The sequence below is a fragment of the Aquarana catesbeiana genome, linkage group LG10 (assembly GCF_042186555.1).
Source record: "Aquarana catesbeiana isolate 2022-GZ linkage group LG10, ASM4218655v1, whole genome shotgun sequence".
Taxonomy (NCBI): domain Eukaryota; kingdom Metazoa; phylum Chordata; class Amphibia; order Anura; family Ranidae; genus Aquarana; species Aquarana catesbeiana.
In genome coordinates, this window is record NC_133333.1 from 30,031,596 (window position 1) to 30,046,520 (window position 14,925).

The following is a 14,925-nucleotide window of genomic DNA, read 5'->3' on the forward strand; positions in this document are numbered from 1 at the left end:
TAAAAATCAGAAATAAAACAATTGAGGTCGAATTCAATGTTCAAACCATGGGGTTCTAGTGTACGCATCTGGAATATCCATTTGGATTCATTCTTGCTGAGTTCCCTAACTTTGTTGGAACCCCTCCAATGAGGCTTATACTTTTAAATAGCCCAGAATTGGAGACCCCTAGGGTCTCTATTGTGACACCTGTCAAAATGTTTTGAAACGCTGTGCTTTGGATAGCCTTTTCTGATGTTCTGGATATGTTCTCTTATTCTCTTCACATTGGTCGTTTTGTTCTGCCAATGTATTGGAGGGAACAGGAGCACTGTAAAACATATACCACCCCCTCCGTTCTACATGATACAAAATCCCTTATTTCAAATTCTTGTCCAGTGGTTGTTGAGGAAAATTTCTGGCATTTGTATCCATTTTGATTAGTGTTTATGCAGGCATAACACCTCTTACAGAGAAAAAAACCTTTACCCTGAAAAAAGGTTAAATCAGTTATTCTTTTGGGTGAGTTTGGTACATTTTTAGCTATAATGTCCCTTAAAGTTGGGGCTCGTCTATAAATGAATCTCGGTTTTTCTGGGAGTATATTTTCCAAGGTGGTGTCGGTTTTTAAAATAGACCAATGTTTTTTGATAATCCTCGCCATCCTCTTATGTTGTACACTGAAGTCCATTATCAAAGGTATGTCATCTGTTTTGTCATCTGCCTTGATTTTATCTTGGATCAGCACTTCTCTGGAGGTTTGGTTGACTTCTGTTATTTTTTCTTCTATAAAGTACTTGCTGTACCCCTTTTCCTCAAACCTCTTCCCTATCCACTGAACTTGTTTGAGATAGTCATTATTTTCTGAACAATTTCTCCGCAGGCGAATAAACTGGCCCTTCGGAATGTTAATTAACCATGGCTCATAGTGGCAACTTGCTACTGGTATATAGCTGTTCCTTTCCACCGGTTTGAAGAAAGTTTTTGTGCTGATAACATTGGCTACTAATTCTATTTCTAGATCAAGGAACTGGATTTTTTCCTCACTGATTTGATGTTCAAGTTTAATATTTTTTTGGTTCATATTCAGACGTTGGAAAAAAGATTTTAAACTCAGTTCATCACCTTTCCAAATAAATATACAATCGTCTATAAATCTTTTATACAGAACCAGTTCCTCTGGAGTGTTTAAGAAAATGGCATCCTCCTCCCATTTTGCCATGAATATGTTGGCTACACTTGGGGCATATTTAGCTCCCATCCCAATCCCAGTTAATTGTCGGAAATAATTATCATTATACCAGAAGTAGTTATGTTGAATACCAAAGGCCAGGCTTCTGAGAAGAAATCTTTTCTGTTTAGAAATGAGATGGCTGAATGAATCCATAGCCCATTTAGATGCTTCTATTGCATCACTATGTTCAATTATTGTGTACAGTGAAGCAACATCAGCAGTTGCTAATAGATATCTTCCATTAGGGTCCAGGGTCAGAGATTTTAATATTTGTAATAAATGCTTAGTATCACGTAGATAAGCTTTAGTGTTAGGTACTAAGGGTTGCAAGAATTTGTCCACATATTCCCCTAATTTTGCATTGATTGATTGAATCCCATTTATAATGGGTCTTCCTGGTGGTGCCTCAGCATTCTTATGGATCTTCGGGATAGTGTAAATGATTGGAACTCTGCATGTATCCGGTACTAGATATCTAGATTCTTTCTTGGATAGAATATTTTTGTTAATTCCTTTTTGAATCAGAGAGGACAGATCTCGTTTGTATTCTCTAGTAGGATTGCTACTGAGTTTCAGATAAGTATTATTGTCGTTAAGTTGTCCCATCAATTCCTGGTGGTAGTATTCCTTTGTTAATACTACAATAGCACCCCCTTTGTCGGCTGGTCTGATTATAATGTCTCTATTTGTTTCCAATTGTTTTATACCTTGTTGTATAAGCTGGGATTCTGAGATTCTCTTAAACTTTAGTTGATCCAGATCTTTGATCACCATTTTTTTAAAAACCTCAATGTGTTCATTGTTTGTGGAGGGTGGGTTAAATAGTGATTTATTTCTTAAATTACCGTACTGTACTCCTCTGTTATGGTCCATTCCGTTGTTCAATGTAGATGGTGGTTTGGATAATAGATATTTCTTGATATTTAATTTCCTGGTATATTTTTGTATGTCAATATACATTTGGAATTTGTCCATATTCTTTTTTGGTGCATATTTAAGGCCTTTGTCAAATGTGATTAATTCCGCTCGTGTGAGCTCTTTGCCACTAAGATTATAGATGCCTTCCCCTAGTACTCTCTTTTTCTTTTGGGTTTTCCCCATCCTGCTCTGCATCCCCTTTTATGGTGTTTGGACTTCTTTCTCTGTTGGTATATTCCTGTTTGGGTGGGGGATCTTCGTTTCTGCGGAACTCTAAAAAAGATCTTGATTGTTCTTCCTCAATATAGTTTCTAAGAGGCTCATATCTATTAGTGGTAGGCAATGGGCTCCTCCTATCATCATACCTTTATTTCTCGTATTCCCTCATCCCATTCCTATTCACATTGGACTGGTGGTCTCGAGATTCACCAATGCTATGTTGATAGTCTCTTTGATCCCTCCTATCTTGATCATAACGATAATCCCTTGACTGATCCCTATAGGGTTTTTGATAGGAGTTTCTGGGGTCACTTCTGGAATTATATTGGTTATCTCCTGGTTCAGTTCTACTTGGATATTGATAGTATCCTTGTTCCCCATACCTGGGGTACCTGCCATTTTCCCCCTGATCATATTGCGATTCATTGATTGGTTGGTGCGATCTTGGTTGGTTGTAGGGTGGATAGTAGGGTTTATTATGTCTTTTGTTAGCATTGTTTTTCCAGTAAGGTTTTCTGGGTGATTTATTTTTAGTTTTGTTCCTCCACCAAGGTTTTGGTGTTCTTGATCCATTGTCATCTCTCAATGTGTTACTTTGTTCCCATTGTGTCTGTGTGTTATATCTTGGGGTTTCTGGTGTCCTGGATCTCCTCTCTGGAGTCCTAAAACCTGTATTTCTTCTGGGACTAACTATCCTCACCTCTCTATCTGGTGATGAGGCTATAGACCCAGTTTTACCTTGTTTAGCATTAATTTGCCAATTAAAAACCTGTTCTAACTAGTAATCATTAGTATCTCTAAGATATTTTCTCTTTTTCCTTTGTTTCAATTCAATATCTTTCTGTTCTAAAACTTTATTAAGTTGTTGAGTTAGTGATGAAAAAGGTGCTGTCTCTTTAAACGGATCCAATGCGGTTTTGCATTCAGCAATTTGCTGGTTAATCATGCTTAAAGGGGTTGTAAAGGTAAAAATTTTTTCACCTTAATGCATTCTATGCATTAAGGTGAAAAAACTTTTGACAGTACCGCCGCCCCCAGGCCCCCCGTTTTACTTACCTGACGCCTCGAATCTTCGCTCCTCGTCCTCGTCAGCTTCATTGCAGCTCAGCCTGGTCGCTGATTGGCTGCAGTGGATGGATTGAAAGCAGCGCAGCCATTGGCTCGCGCTGCTGTCAATCACATCCGATGACGCGGCGCGCCGGGGGGCGGGGCCGAGTGATACAGCGAGCGGCTATAGCCGCCGGCTGTATCACGGGAGCGCGCCCGCAAGCACTCACCACCGTGCGAGGGAGCTCGCATGAAGGTGGTAAATGCTTGCGGGGAGGAGCTGAAACAGCCGCCAAGGGACCCCAGAAGAGCAGGTTCGGGGCCACTCTGTGCAGAACGAGCTGCACAGTGAAGGTAAGTATAACATGTTTGTTATTTTAAAAAAAATAAATAAATAACTTTACAACCCCTTTAATTTCCTTTGTTTCCTTTTTAAGGCAAAGTGTACTAGATCCAGACCTTTGTCGTTAAAAAATTTATACCACTCATTAGTTGCGTCTTGATCTGTCAGACCATCACAGATGGGTACATCCCATCTTAATCTTCTCGGGACAATTTTATCTTTAATGTATTGTTCATGGGCAGCTATGTCCCACCATAGGCTCACCTTTTTTTCCATTTGTTGGCCAAATTTCCTAAAATTGGTGTCTAAATCACCCTTATCTGTGCTAGGTGCAGTAGAAAAAAAAAATTTCCAAATTAATCGTGCGTTTTTCAATAAAATCAAAAATATCCATCACTGCAGCTGTATGTGAAAAAACTGAATATAACAAGTGCAAAAAAAAAAAAAAACACAAAGCGCTGTGATGCTAAATAACTATTAAATACACATAAAATCAAGTGAGGCTGCTATCAAAAAAAAGTGTTATCAGGATCACTTAAATAGAATAAATTATAGTGTATGAAGCGCTTCACAATGTGATAAAAGGATGAATAAATAATTAATAAGCCACTCAAAAAAATAAATCCAGCAGTGAGTAAAAAATCCTTAAAAATAAATACATCCGACAATAAAAAATGTGAGATAATAAAAATAGTGACACCTTATGTGTAGGAAAAACCACATAAAAATAAATATTAAATAAGAAGTGTTCAAAGAGTTCAATCTGTAGAATGTATGATCCGATTGACACAGAGACTTAATCAAGTCCCACTAGCAAAGTTCTAGAAAATAGCACACATTTGTTAAATTGGGGTGCTAATTGATAAATTTTAGCAACAAAGTTTCTTATGCTTCTGTTCACATCAGATGTAACGATCACAAACAGACCTCCCAGATAAAGTAGATAAAAGAAAAACAGATCATTGTGCAATGATCTTGATACCAGGTACACAGGCAAAAAAACTTGTATCTGATCCACTCACGTGCGCCTTATAGTGATAAGGCGTATGCAGGTTTCTATATAGCAGTCAGACAGGAGCAGAATCACTGCAGTACACAGTTTGATACTGCCAGTCTGCTCAAAGCGTCCTTGGCTCCTCCCACGCGTTGCGTCACGGTCACGTGACTTTTTCAAGGATAATTCAAGCTCATTGCGGTCTCAGCTTTATAGCACAACGGCAGAGTGGTTGCCATGGCTACAGCGTGAGTTTATCATCATCCTGCTTCCTGCATATCATTAATTTGTGGTAAAACCTTCTTTTATTAGACATATGATCGATATAAAATAGCAGTATGGCGGTATCAAACTGTGTACTGCAGCGATTCTGCTCCTGTCTGAAGCGGCTGACTGCTATATAGAAACCTGCATACGCCTTATCACTATAAGGCGCACGTGAGTGGATCAGATACAAGTTTTTTTGCCTGTGTACCTGGTATCAAGATCATTGCACAATGATCTGTTTTTCTTTTATCTACTTTATCTGGGAGGTCTGTTTGTGATCGTCACATCTGATGTGAACAGAAGTATAAGAAACTTTGTTGCTAAAATTTATCAATTAGCACCCCAATTTAACAAATGTGTGCTATTTTCTAGAACTTTGCTAGTGGGACTTGATTAAGTCTCTGTGTCAATCGGATCATACATTCTACAGATTGAACTCTTTGAACACTTCTTATTTAATATTTATTTTTATGTGTTTTTTCCTACACATAAGGTGTCACTATTTTTATTATCTCACATTTTTTATTGTCGGATGTATTTATTTTTAAGGATTTTTTACTCACTGCTGGATTTATTTTTTTGAGTGGCTTATTAATTATTTATTCATCCTTTTATCACATTGTGAAGCGCTTCATACACTATAATTTATTCTATTTAAGTGATTCTGATAACACTTTTTTTTGATAGCAGCCTCACTTGATTTTATGTGTATTTAATAGTTATTTAGCATCACAGCGCTTTGTGTTTTTATACCTTTTTGCACTTGTTATAATGTACGAATCTGGCAGCGAAAGAGTTAAAAAAAAAAGGAGAAAAAAAAAAACTCATGCTGACGGGCGCCCTTCTAGGAAGGGCACCTGTAGGTACATGCCTAGTGGAAAATCTGGCCCTGATGTACACCTTTAGGAATATCACCCCACAGTCTAAGCTGGGTAGTAAACTTTAGTTTGCAACTAGGAGCCTGACTTCTCTGACTCTCAGCCATTTGATTGTTCTTTGTTTAACCTCCTAAGTCTTAGAATCATTTATAAATGGCATTGGCATCAAAGGCATTTAAACACACTCAGCTTTCAGGTGGAAATGATTTGGGACGGGTTCCATCCTTGCCATGAATCTCAGGTCCCACCTGAGGCATAGCTCCCAATTGTCCCTGATTTTGAGGAACTGTCCCTGATTTGGAGCAATGTCCCTCTTTACTCCTCATTTGTCCCTCATTTTGGTCTGATCTATATAGCTGTATATAAAATGCACTACTTATCTTTCAAAAAGTGTTTCCAAGTGCTAAACCTTTGATTCAAATTCTAAATTGCTGCATTTGTCAAATTTAAAAGTCAATATAAAGGGATAGTAGTGGCAAAAAAAATGCCCTTGTGGATTTAACGAATACTTTTTTTTTGCTAATTCTCCTTTAAGGGGGTATGGCAGGGGGTGTGTCCTATGTCTACATACTTTTGCTAGTAGGTGTCCCTCATTCCCATCTCAAAATGTTGGGAGGTATGCGCAGGCCCAAGACCGACATGGCAGATGCCATTGGGTAGGGTGGAGGGAGCTCAACAAATAAACATTTGTTGATCCTCCCCCTGGTGGATGAACCAGAAAGTGACATTTACTGAATTATGTCACTTCTTGTTTCAGAGCTGTCATACCCCATCACATAGCTCCCAGCTGTCCCTGATGTCAAGGAACTGTCCCTGATTTGGGGCAATGTCCCTCTGTCCCTCATTCCTCCTCATTTGTCCCTCATTTTGGTCTGATCTATATAGATGTTTTTAAAATGCACTTTTTATCTATCAAACAGTGTTTTCCAGCACTAAACCTTTCATCTGATTTCTAAATTGCTGCATCTGTAAATTCCAAAAGCCAATATAAAGGAATAGTAGTGGTAAAAAAAGCACTTGTGGGTTTAACCAATCTTGTTTTCTTTGTACAATTCTCCTTTAAGAGGGCGTGGCCGGGGGTGTGTCCTATGCCTGCATACTTTTACTGATAGGTGTCCCTCATTCTCATCTCAAAAAGTTGGGAGGTATGCCATCAGGGAAGCAGCACATGGAGCATTTGAGTGCAACGGAGATAGCAGGGCTCTAATAGATATAGTAAATATTAACTCTTAATGGCCACTGTAGGGCATTATTGGACAGTAGAGTTGCCACCTCTTCCAGAAATAGTGCTTGTTGTGGGTTGAGGCATGTGGAGGGAGCATAGTTTGTACATTACAAATCAAAATGTTTTATCAGTCACCCTTTTCAGCATGTTTTATCAATCAACCTTATCAGCACTATCGTTTTTCACCATTTTACAGGTGCACGATATTTAGAGTCTTGACATGTTTTGTATCTATTTACTTGACTCAACTATATCTTATATTTTACCCCAAAATTAGTTATATATTGTATTTGTGTGCACTAAAATTCATTTTAGTGTAGCTTCACCTAGAATAATACACTCCCCGGCCACTTTATTAGGTAAACCTTGTAAAATACCGGGTTAAACTCCCTCTTGCCTTCAGAACTGCCTTAATTCTTGGTGGCATAGATTCAACAATATATTGAAAACATTCCTCAGAGATTTTGGTCCATAGTGACATGATAGCATCACGCAGTTGAGATCTGGTGACTGTGGAGGCCATTGGAGTACATTGACCTCATTGTCATGTTTAAGAAATCTGTGGTGAGATGATTTGATCTTTGTGACATGGTGCATTATCCTGCTGAAAGGAGCCATCAGAAGATGGGTACACTGTAGTCATAAAGGGATGGACATGGTCAGCAACAATCCTCAGGTAGGCCATGGCATTTAAACGATGTTCAATTGGTACTAAGGGGCCCTAAGTGTGCCAAGAAAATTTCCCCCACACCATTACACCACCACCACCAGCCTGAACCGGTGATACAAGGCAGGATGGATCCATGCTTTCATGTTGTTTACACCAAATTCTGACCCGACCATCTGAATGTCAACGCTGATTTCGAGACTCATCCGACCAACATTTTTCCAATCTTCTATTGTCCAATTATGGTGAGCCTGTGTGAATTGTAGCCTCAGTTTTCCGTTCTTAGCTGACAGGAGTGGCACCCAGTGTGGTCTTCGGCTGCTGTAGCCCATATGCTTGAAGGTTCGATGTGTTGTGCATTCAGAGATGGTATACTGCATACCTTGTTTGTAACGAGTGGTTATCTGAGTTACTGTTGCCTTTCTATCATCTCAAACCAGTCTGCCCATTCTCCTCTGACCTCTGAAGCCAACAAGGCATTTTCGTCAACATAACTGCCACTCACTGGATATTTTCTCTTTTTCAGACTCTGTAAATTCGAGAGTTGGTTGTGTGTGAAAATCCCAGTAGATCAGCAGTTTTTGAAATACTCAGACCAGCCCGTCTGGCACCATTAACCATGCCACATTCAAAGTCACTTAAATCCCCTTTCTTCCTCATTCCCATGCTCGGTTTTACCTTCAGCAAGTCATTCTTACCACGTCTAGATGCATAAATGTATTGAGTTGCTGCCATGTGATTGGCTGATTAGCAAGTTGTGTTACCAAGCGATTGAACAGGTGTACTTAATAAAGTGGCTGGTGAGTGTATATTTGATAAACAGCTGAGCAAATTTAGTGTGATAGAAAAAAATTGCAATAGCCACCATTTTATTGTTCAGGGCCTCTGCTTTCAGAAAATATACACTGTTTTGATGTTTTAAGTAATATTCTAGAAAAAAAATGTTGATTTTAACATGTGTCTGAAAAATTAATAAATTGCCCAGGACACAAAGTGGTTAAATATGCAGCCTTGAAAATGTATGGATCCACTTTCTCATTAAATATTGATAAAAATATACAGTATTTGTGTTTATGAAATGTTTTTATTATGATACACTGTGCTGACAATTTTTAATATTTACACCTGCAGCTATTCATACAGCATGGAAGCCACAGATTACAATCAGTCCCATGAAAACTATATGGTAGAAAGCCATGACGCTTTCTTTGTTTCCACCAGTGTGTTTCCATATCTTAAGGCCGTTTGCATCACTTGCTACAGTTTCACATTTGTTGTCGGAATTGTGGGAAATGGTTTAGTCATCTGGATTGCTGGGATCAAGATGAAGACCGTCAGTGCGGTGTGGTTCCTCAACTTGGCCATTGCCGACTTCCTGTGTTGCCTCTTTCTTCCTGTCGGCATTGTGGAGTGGTCTTTGTTCACCATATCTTACTTTCCTGAAGTGTTGTGTAAAATCAGAGTAATGACATTGATTCTAAACATGTGCAGCAGCGTCTACTTCCTAACCGTAATCAGTGTTGACCGTTGTGTGTCCGTGACAAGGCCAATTTGGGCAAAGCTACACAGGACACGCAACTTAGCACATATTATTTCAGGCATGGTTTGGGGGCTTTGTCTGCTTTTGAGTCTTCCATTGATTGCCTTCCACAATCTACACACTGACTTTTCAGACTGTTCGGAAAAGTCTAAGCAAGTTGAAAACAGTTCATCAAATCAATTTGTGAAAATGTTGCTACACACCAGATTTGCCTTTATGTTTGTGCTGCCCTTCACTGTCATTCTTGTGTCTTATGGTCTTATATTTCTGGAGTTAAAAAAAAAAAGGAGAGGATCAAAACCATCCCAGCAATCCTACAAGTTATTAATTGCAATTGTGCTCTGCTTCTTCATCTGCTGGTTCCCATATTATACCTGGCCTCTTGTCCACATTGGCAAAGCTAAATACCAATTAGATAACCTGATAAATGAAATTTGCATATGTCTGGCTTACGTGAACAGTTGCATAAATCCTATTCTGTATGTGTTCTTTTGCCGAGACTTCAAGGACAATTTAATCAAATCCATTCCAGCAAGCCTGGAGAAAGCCTTCTTGGATAGATATGAACTTCAGAGTAGTGAAGAACTGACTGGTTAAAATATTTATCATAATTACACATGAAACGTTCACTGTCAAGAATGATCAAAACTCAAACTGACCATTGGTTCACATGATATGCACTGTACATGCATTGTTTAGACAAGTTTTGGACATGACTCAACTTAACCATTACCTTTGAAAAAAACATCACTTCTGAGATCATATATTTAAAGTGTGGAGAATCAACTGAAACCATTTGTAAATGTAGAGGTCTTGGTAGATTTTACAAAGAAAACAAAAGGTCCCATTTAATATGGAGAGTGGATATTGTTATATTTAATATATGTAATACTCTACACCAGCCTTTCTTGACCTTTTTAACTCAGAAGAACCCCTTAAATAATTTCCTGGTCCCAAGGAACCCCTGCTAGAAATAACAATATTTACGACTCATGGTACATTAATGTGATCCCATCCCATCAGTGGGAAGAATGCTCCTTACATTGGTGGTCATTGGGAAGAATTACCACCTTACAGATAGCTAAAAAGATCAATGGTGTAAGTGGGAACTTATCTGAGAGGAAGAAATTGCCCATTGCTCAAGGAACCCCTAGCAACCTCTAGAGAAACCGTTGGGTTTCATGGCACCCCGGTTGAGAAACCTTGCTCTACACTATGGTTTTGTTTATGTAACAAACTCTTACTTTGGATTCCATAGTTGACCATGCAAAGAAGAAAGTGACAAAGCCAGAAACATACCGCTTGATCCCAATAAGGAGGTACAATACTTTTTTCAGCCCCCTCGTCTGATATCCCTTGCTTGTTTCCTTCTCTTACTGTCTAGTTTTTGTTTTGAACCTTACATACACTTTCTTCAATCCCCTTCATGTCGTTTGCGCTTTTGGATAAGAAAACTTCATATACCAAACTCCCCTAAAAGCAAGCTGCTTGTATTGGGGGCACTGGTGCCTGCTCATTTCCGAGCCCGCTCTATGCATCCACCAGCTCCACCCTCCTCTCTCTCCTCATAGGCTCACTGGCTGTGATTGACAGCAGTGGGAGCCCAAGGCAAAGGCTCCCACTGCTGTGCCTCAGCCATTGAGTAGAGAGAGAGACCCTGGACAACCGAGGCTCCCGTGCCCATTGCTGAATTGAGAGGAGGCTCAGGTGAGTAATAGGGGGGTGACGGGTGAGCAACACACAGAAGGTTTTTTACCATCATGCATAAAATGCATGAATGTAAAAAACCTTCAGCCTTTACAACCCCTTTAATGTAGAATTAAAAACGTAACCTAGAGATAAAAAAGGTTCATATTTAAAAACTATAGAAAAATTTGCTACCTCATCATACCTAGAAGATAGCACTTATGATGGCCCTCCAGGAACAGCCAACAAGCCTCCAATCTGCGGCAAGTGGTAGGGCTGCATATAAGAATTAACCTGTGAAGTACTGGTCCCCCAGATCTGTATTGTAAAGCTGCAGGACTTAGTGAACCCAGCTATGTTCCATAAAGGACATGCTACCTATACATTCCCTATGTTGTGCATTCTCTGTGACTTTGAACCCCACAACAGCTGTATAATGGTTTCACAACTTTAAACCAAAAAAAGTCTATTCTACCGGTTCATATTTTTAAACTGGGTTAATGTTTATAACATTGATGTGCTTGCCTTTCCTATTATTATTAGTATAGACATTTTAAAAGGGAATTGCAGAAGTCTTTTATCATTTACTGTTGTTAATGAACTCTGATAAAGTCTCATGTAATTGCTATAAATGTAAACACTGGAGGGCAGTGTAGGACTTTGGCTTGAAATAAATATTGCTGTGGATTATTACTGATTTGCTTATGCTGTTTGATCTCTTATTAAAAAATCAGCGAGTTGATAACTTACTGTGTTGCATTGCTATCCGTTTTTTTTTAACTACTTCAGTACCAGGCACTTACACCCCCTTCCTGCCCAAGCCAATTTTCAGCACTGTCGCTGTTTAAATGACAATTGCGCGGCGTGTGCACCTGCTATCCCGATCCCACGAGCCAACGTGTAGCTATGACGGCTTGCGGGATTGCGCCGACCTGCCGCAGTAAAATGACGGCGGCTGTTCGGCAAGCGGTTAAGGTAAAACCGCTTCTCCTTCAATCTTATTGGGTGGCCCCGTGTCTTCTTACACTCCTTGAGACTAAATAGTTTATTTCCTGTGCCAGAATCACCATTAAGGTATTTGTTTATTGCTATCATATCTCCTTCTAAAAAGGACCAAGTGGTCCTTTGGGTCCACCCCATTTTTTACAGATAGATAGATAGATAGATAGATAGATAGATAGATAGATAGATAGATAGATAGATAGATAGATAGATAGATAGATAGATAGATAGATAGATAGATAGATAGATAGATAAATAGATTACATACATACAGTTGATATACAGTACTGTGAAAAAGTTTTAGGCAGATGTGAAAAAATGCTGTAAATGAAGAATGCTGTTAGATATAGAAGTGTTAATAGTTTATTTTATCAATTAACAAAATGGAAAGTAAATGAACAAATCAAATCAATATTTGGTGTGATCACCATTTGCCTTCAAAACAGCAGTTCTTCTAGGTACACTTACGCACAGTTTTTGAACTCCCCAGGTAGGTTGTTCCAAACATCTTACAGAAATATCCACAGATCTTCTGTGGATGTCGGCTGCCTCAAATCTTTCTGTTTCTTCATGTAATCTAAGACACTAAGACGCCACGATGTTGAGCTCATGGCCTTGTTGGGGCCAAACCATCACCTCCAGGATTCTGGAATTTGTTTTTGGATTGAATAGGAAGGGTTAGATCATTTGCCAAGTTTTATTGCTGTCTTTGTCCCCACTGGGGATTTATCCCTTTATATGACCATTGTCACTAAGACAGAAAGTGAAAGGTAATCCCCTCAAAACATTTTTCAGTTGTCATAAGAACAATAAGTAAGAAAAGATTTTGGTTAGATTTTGCCCATTTAATGTTGCATCTTCAAGACAGAAAGTCAAGAAAAATATCTCCAGCCTGGGCAAAGACAGAAAAAAATAACTTGGCAGGAAAAAAAAATAGTTTGGGCTTTACATGATACACTTACAACTAAACTGTAGCTTTTGCCTTTCATATCAGGTGATTGGCTATTTTGTTTTTTCTATGAGTTTAGGAAAATAAAACATGGCTTATGGATGTTGTTCTCTCTTTTATAACGCTGATTATGGTTTTTACTTATGGTTATCATTTTTTTTTTTTTTATCTTTCTTATCTTACGAAAATGAAGGAACCAATTCATTAACACACAAACAATAGACAGATTCAAAATGATTGAAGACATTTGCACTTTGACATTTTCTTCCTAAAATAAATAGTTTGAAGTAACTGACACTGAGCTAGATCTAGCCTATAAGTGGGAGCAAAGTTTGTCATGTCACTGGGGTTGGGGGAGATCCTGTGACAACATTTTATTGTGTAGAGCAGTGGCTTCCAAACGGTGGCCCGGGGGCCAGATGTGGCCATTTGCTTGCTTTTATCTGGTCCTTGTGGCACAATTCCTCCCAATGACACCAATAATGGGTCACAATTCCGCCCAGTGAAACCAGCAACGGGGCCCAATGACACCAATGATTGGACACAATTCCTCCCACTGACACCAACAATGGGGCACAATTCCTCCCACTGACACCAACAATGGGGCACAATTCCTCCCACTGACACCAATGATTGGACACAATTCCTCCCACTGACACCAATGATGGAGCACAATTCTGCACAATGACACCAATGATTGGACACAATTCCTCCCACTGACACCAAAGGTGGGAAATTGTTTTTCCCACTGATGTCATGGCCTTTTCTACTCCCAATTTCCACAATCTAACCCCCCTAAAGTCTGAAGGACAGTAAACTGGCCCTTTTTTAGAAAGTTTGGAGAGCCCTGGTGTGGAGATTAATAATTAAAGTGTATTCTGTACCATGTGGAAGTAGACTGCGGTGGGAAGTAATTTATTTGGGAGATGCTATATCAGGCAATTGGATTCCACTGGAAATAACTAATGCTTTTTAAAAAAAAAAAGTATCCTTATCCTGGTTCACCTCGGGAACTCAGCCTAATAAGTCTACTGTAATAAATAAGAAAACAGATACATATTCCTAAGAAACAGAAACGTTGCGGCAAACAGACATGTTGAAACATCCTTTTTACTTTATTATCGTGTGTGTAGAAAGGAAGACATAAACACAAAGGTTAAAGGCTTCCATTAGATAACTCCAATTCATACCATCTCTTCTCTGCATGAAAAGGTAATCAGGTAAAATATCATGAACTGTTTTTTATTTGTATAGATAAATAGAAGGTTGGCATTGCTAATATCTTTGTTCACAACGGTCTTCTATCAGAAATTATTTTATTTTTTAGTAGTTTGTCCACTTACAAATTTGATATGTTGGCCAGTGTACATATAAATAATGCTTTCTTTCTTTCTTTCTTTCTTTCTTTCTTTCTTTCTTTCTTTCTTTCTTTCTTTCTTTCTTTCTTTCTTTCTTTCTTTCTTTTTTTCTCTCTCTCTCTTTTTTCTTTCTTTCTTTCTTTCTTTCTTTCTTTCTTTCTTTCTTTCTTTCTTTCTTTCTTTCTTTCTTTCTTTCTTTTTTTCTTTCTTTCTTTCTTTCTTTCTTTCTTTCTTTCTTTCTTTCTTTCTTTCTTTTTTTCTCTCTCTCTCTTTTTCTCTTTCTCTTTCTTTCTTTCTTTCTTTCTTTCTTTCTTTCTTTCTTTCTTTCTTTCTTTCTTTCTTTCTTTCTTTCTTTCTTTCTTTCTTTCTTTCTTTCTTTCTTTCTTTCTTTCTTTCTTTCTTTCTTTCTTTCTCTCTCTCACGTCATGTGTTTGCGTCATGTTCAAATACGCTTGTCAGACACCCCATGCTTGTCTGCTATCAGAAATTCTTTTTTTTTTTTAGTAGTTTGTCCACATACAAGATTTGATATGCTGGCCAGTGTACATATAAATAATGCTTTCTTTCTTTCTTTCTTTCTTTCTTTCTTTCTTCTTTCTTTCTTTCTTTCTTTCTTTCT

The 14,925-nt window shown here is 38.5% G+C and overlaps 1 protein-coding gene across 1 annotated transcript; it reads left to right on the top strand.

The window, feature by feature from the left end:
* The first annotated feature begins 8,915 nt into the window (after positions 1–8,915).
* Positions 8,916–9,908, top strand: LOC141109825 (C3a anaphylatoxin chemotactic receptor-like). The gene has a single exon (XM_073601089.1). It carries the CDS (start codon positions 8,916–8,918, stop codon positions 9,906–9,908), a length of 993 nt encoding a protein of 330 aa, XP_073457190.1.
* The last annotated feature ends 5,017 nt before the right edge of the window (positions 9,909–14,925 follow it).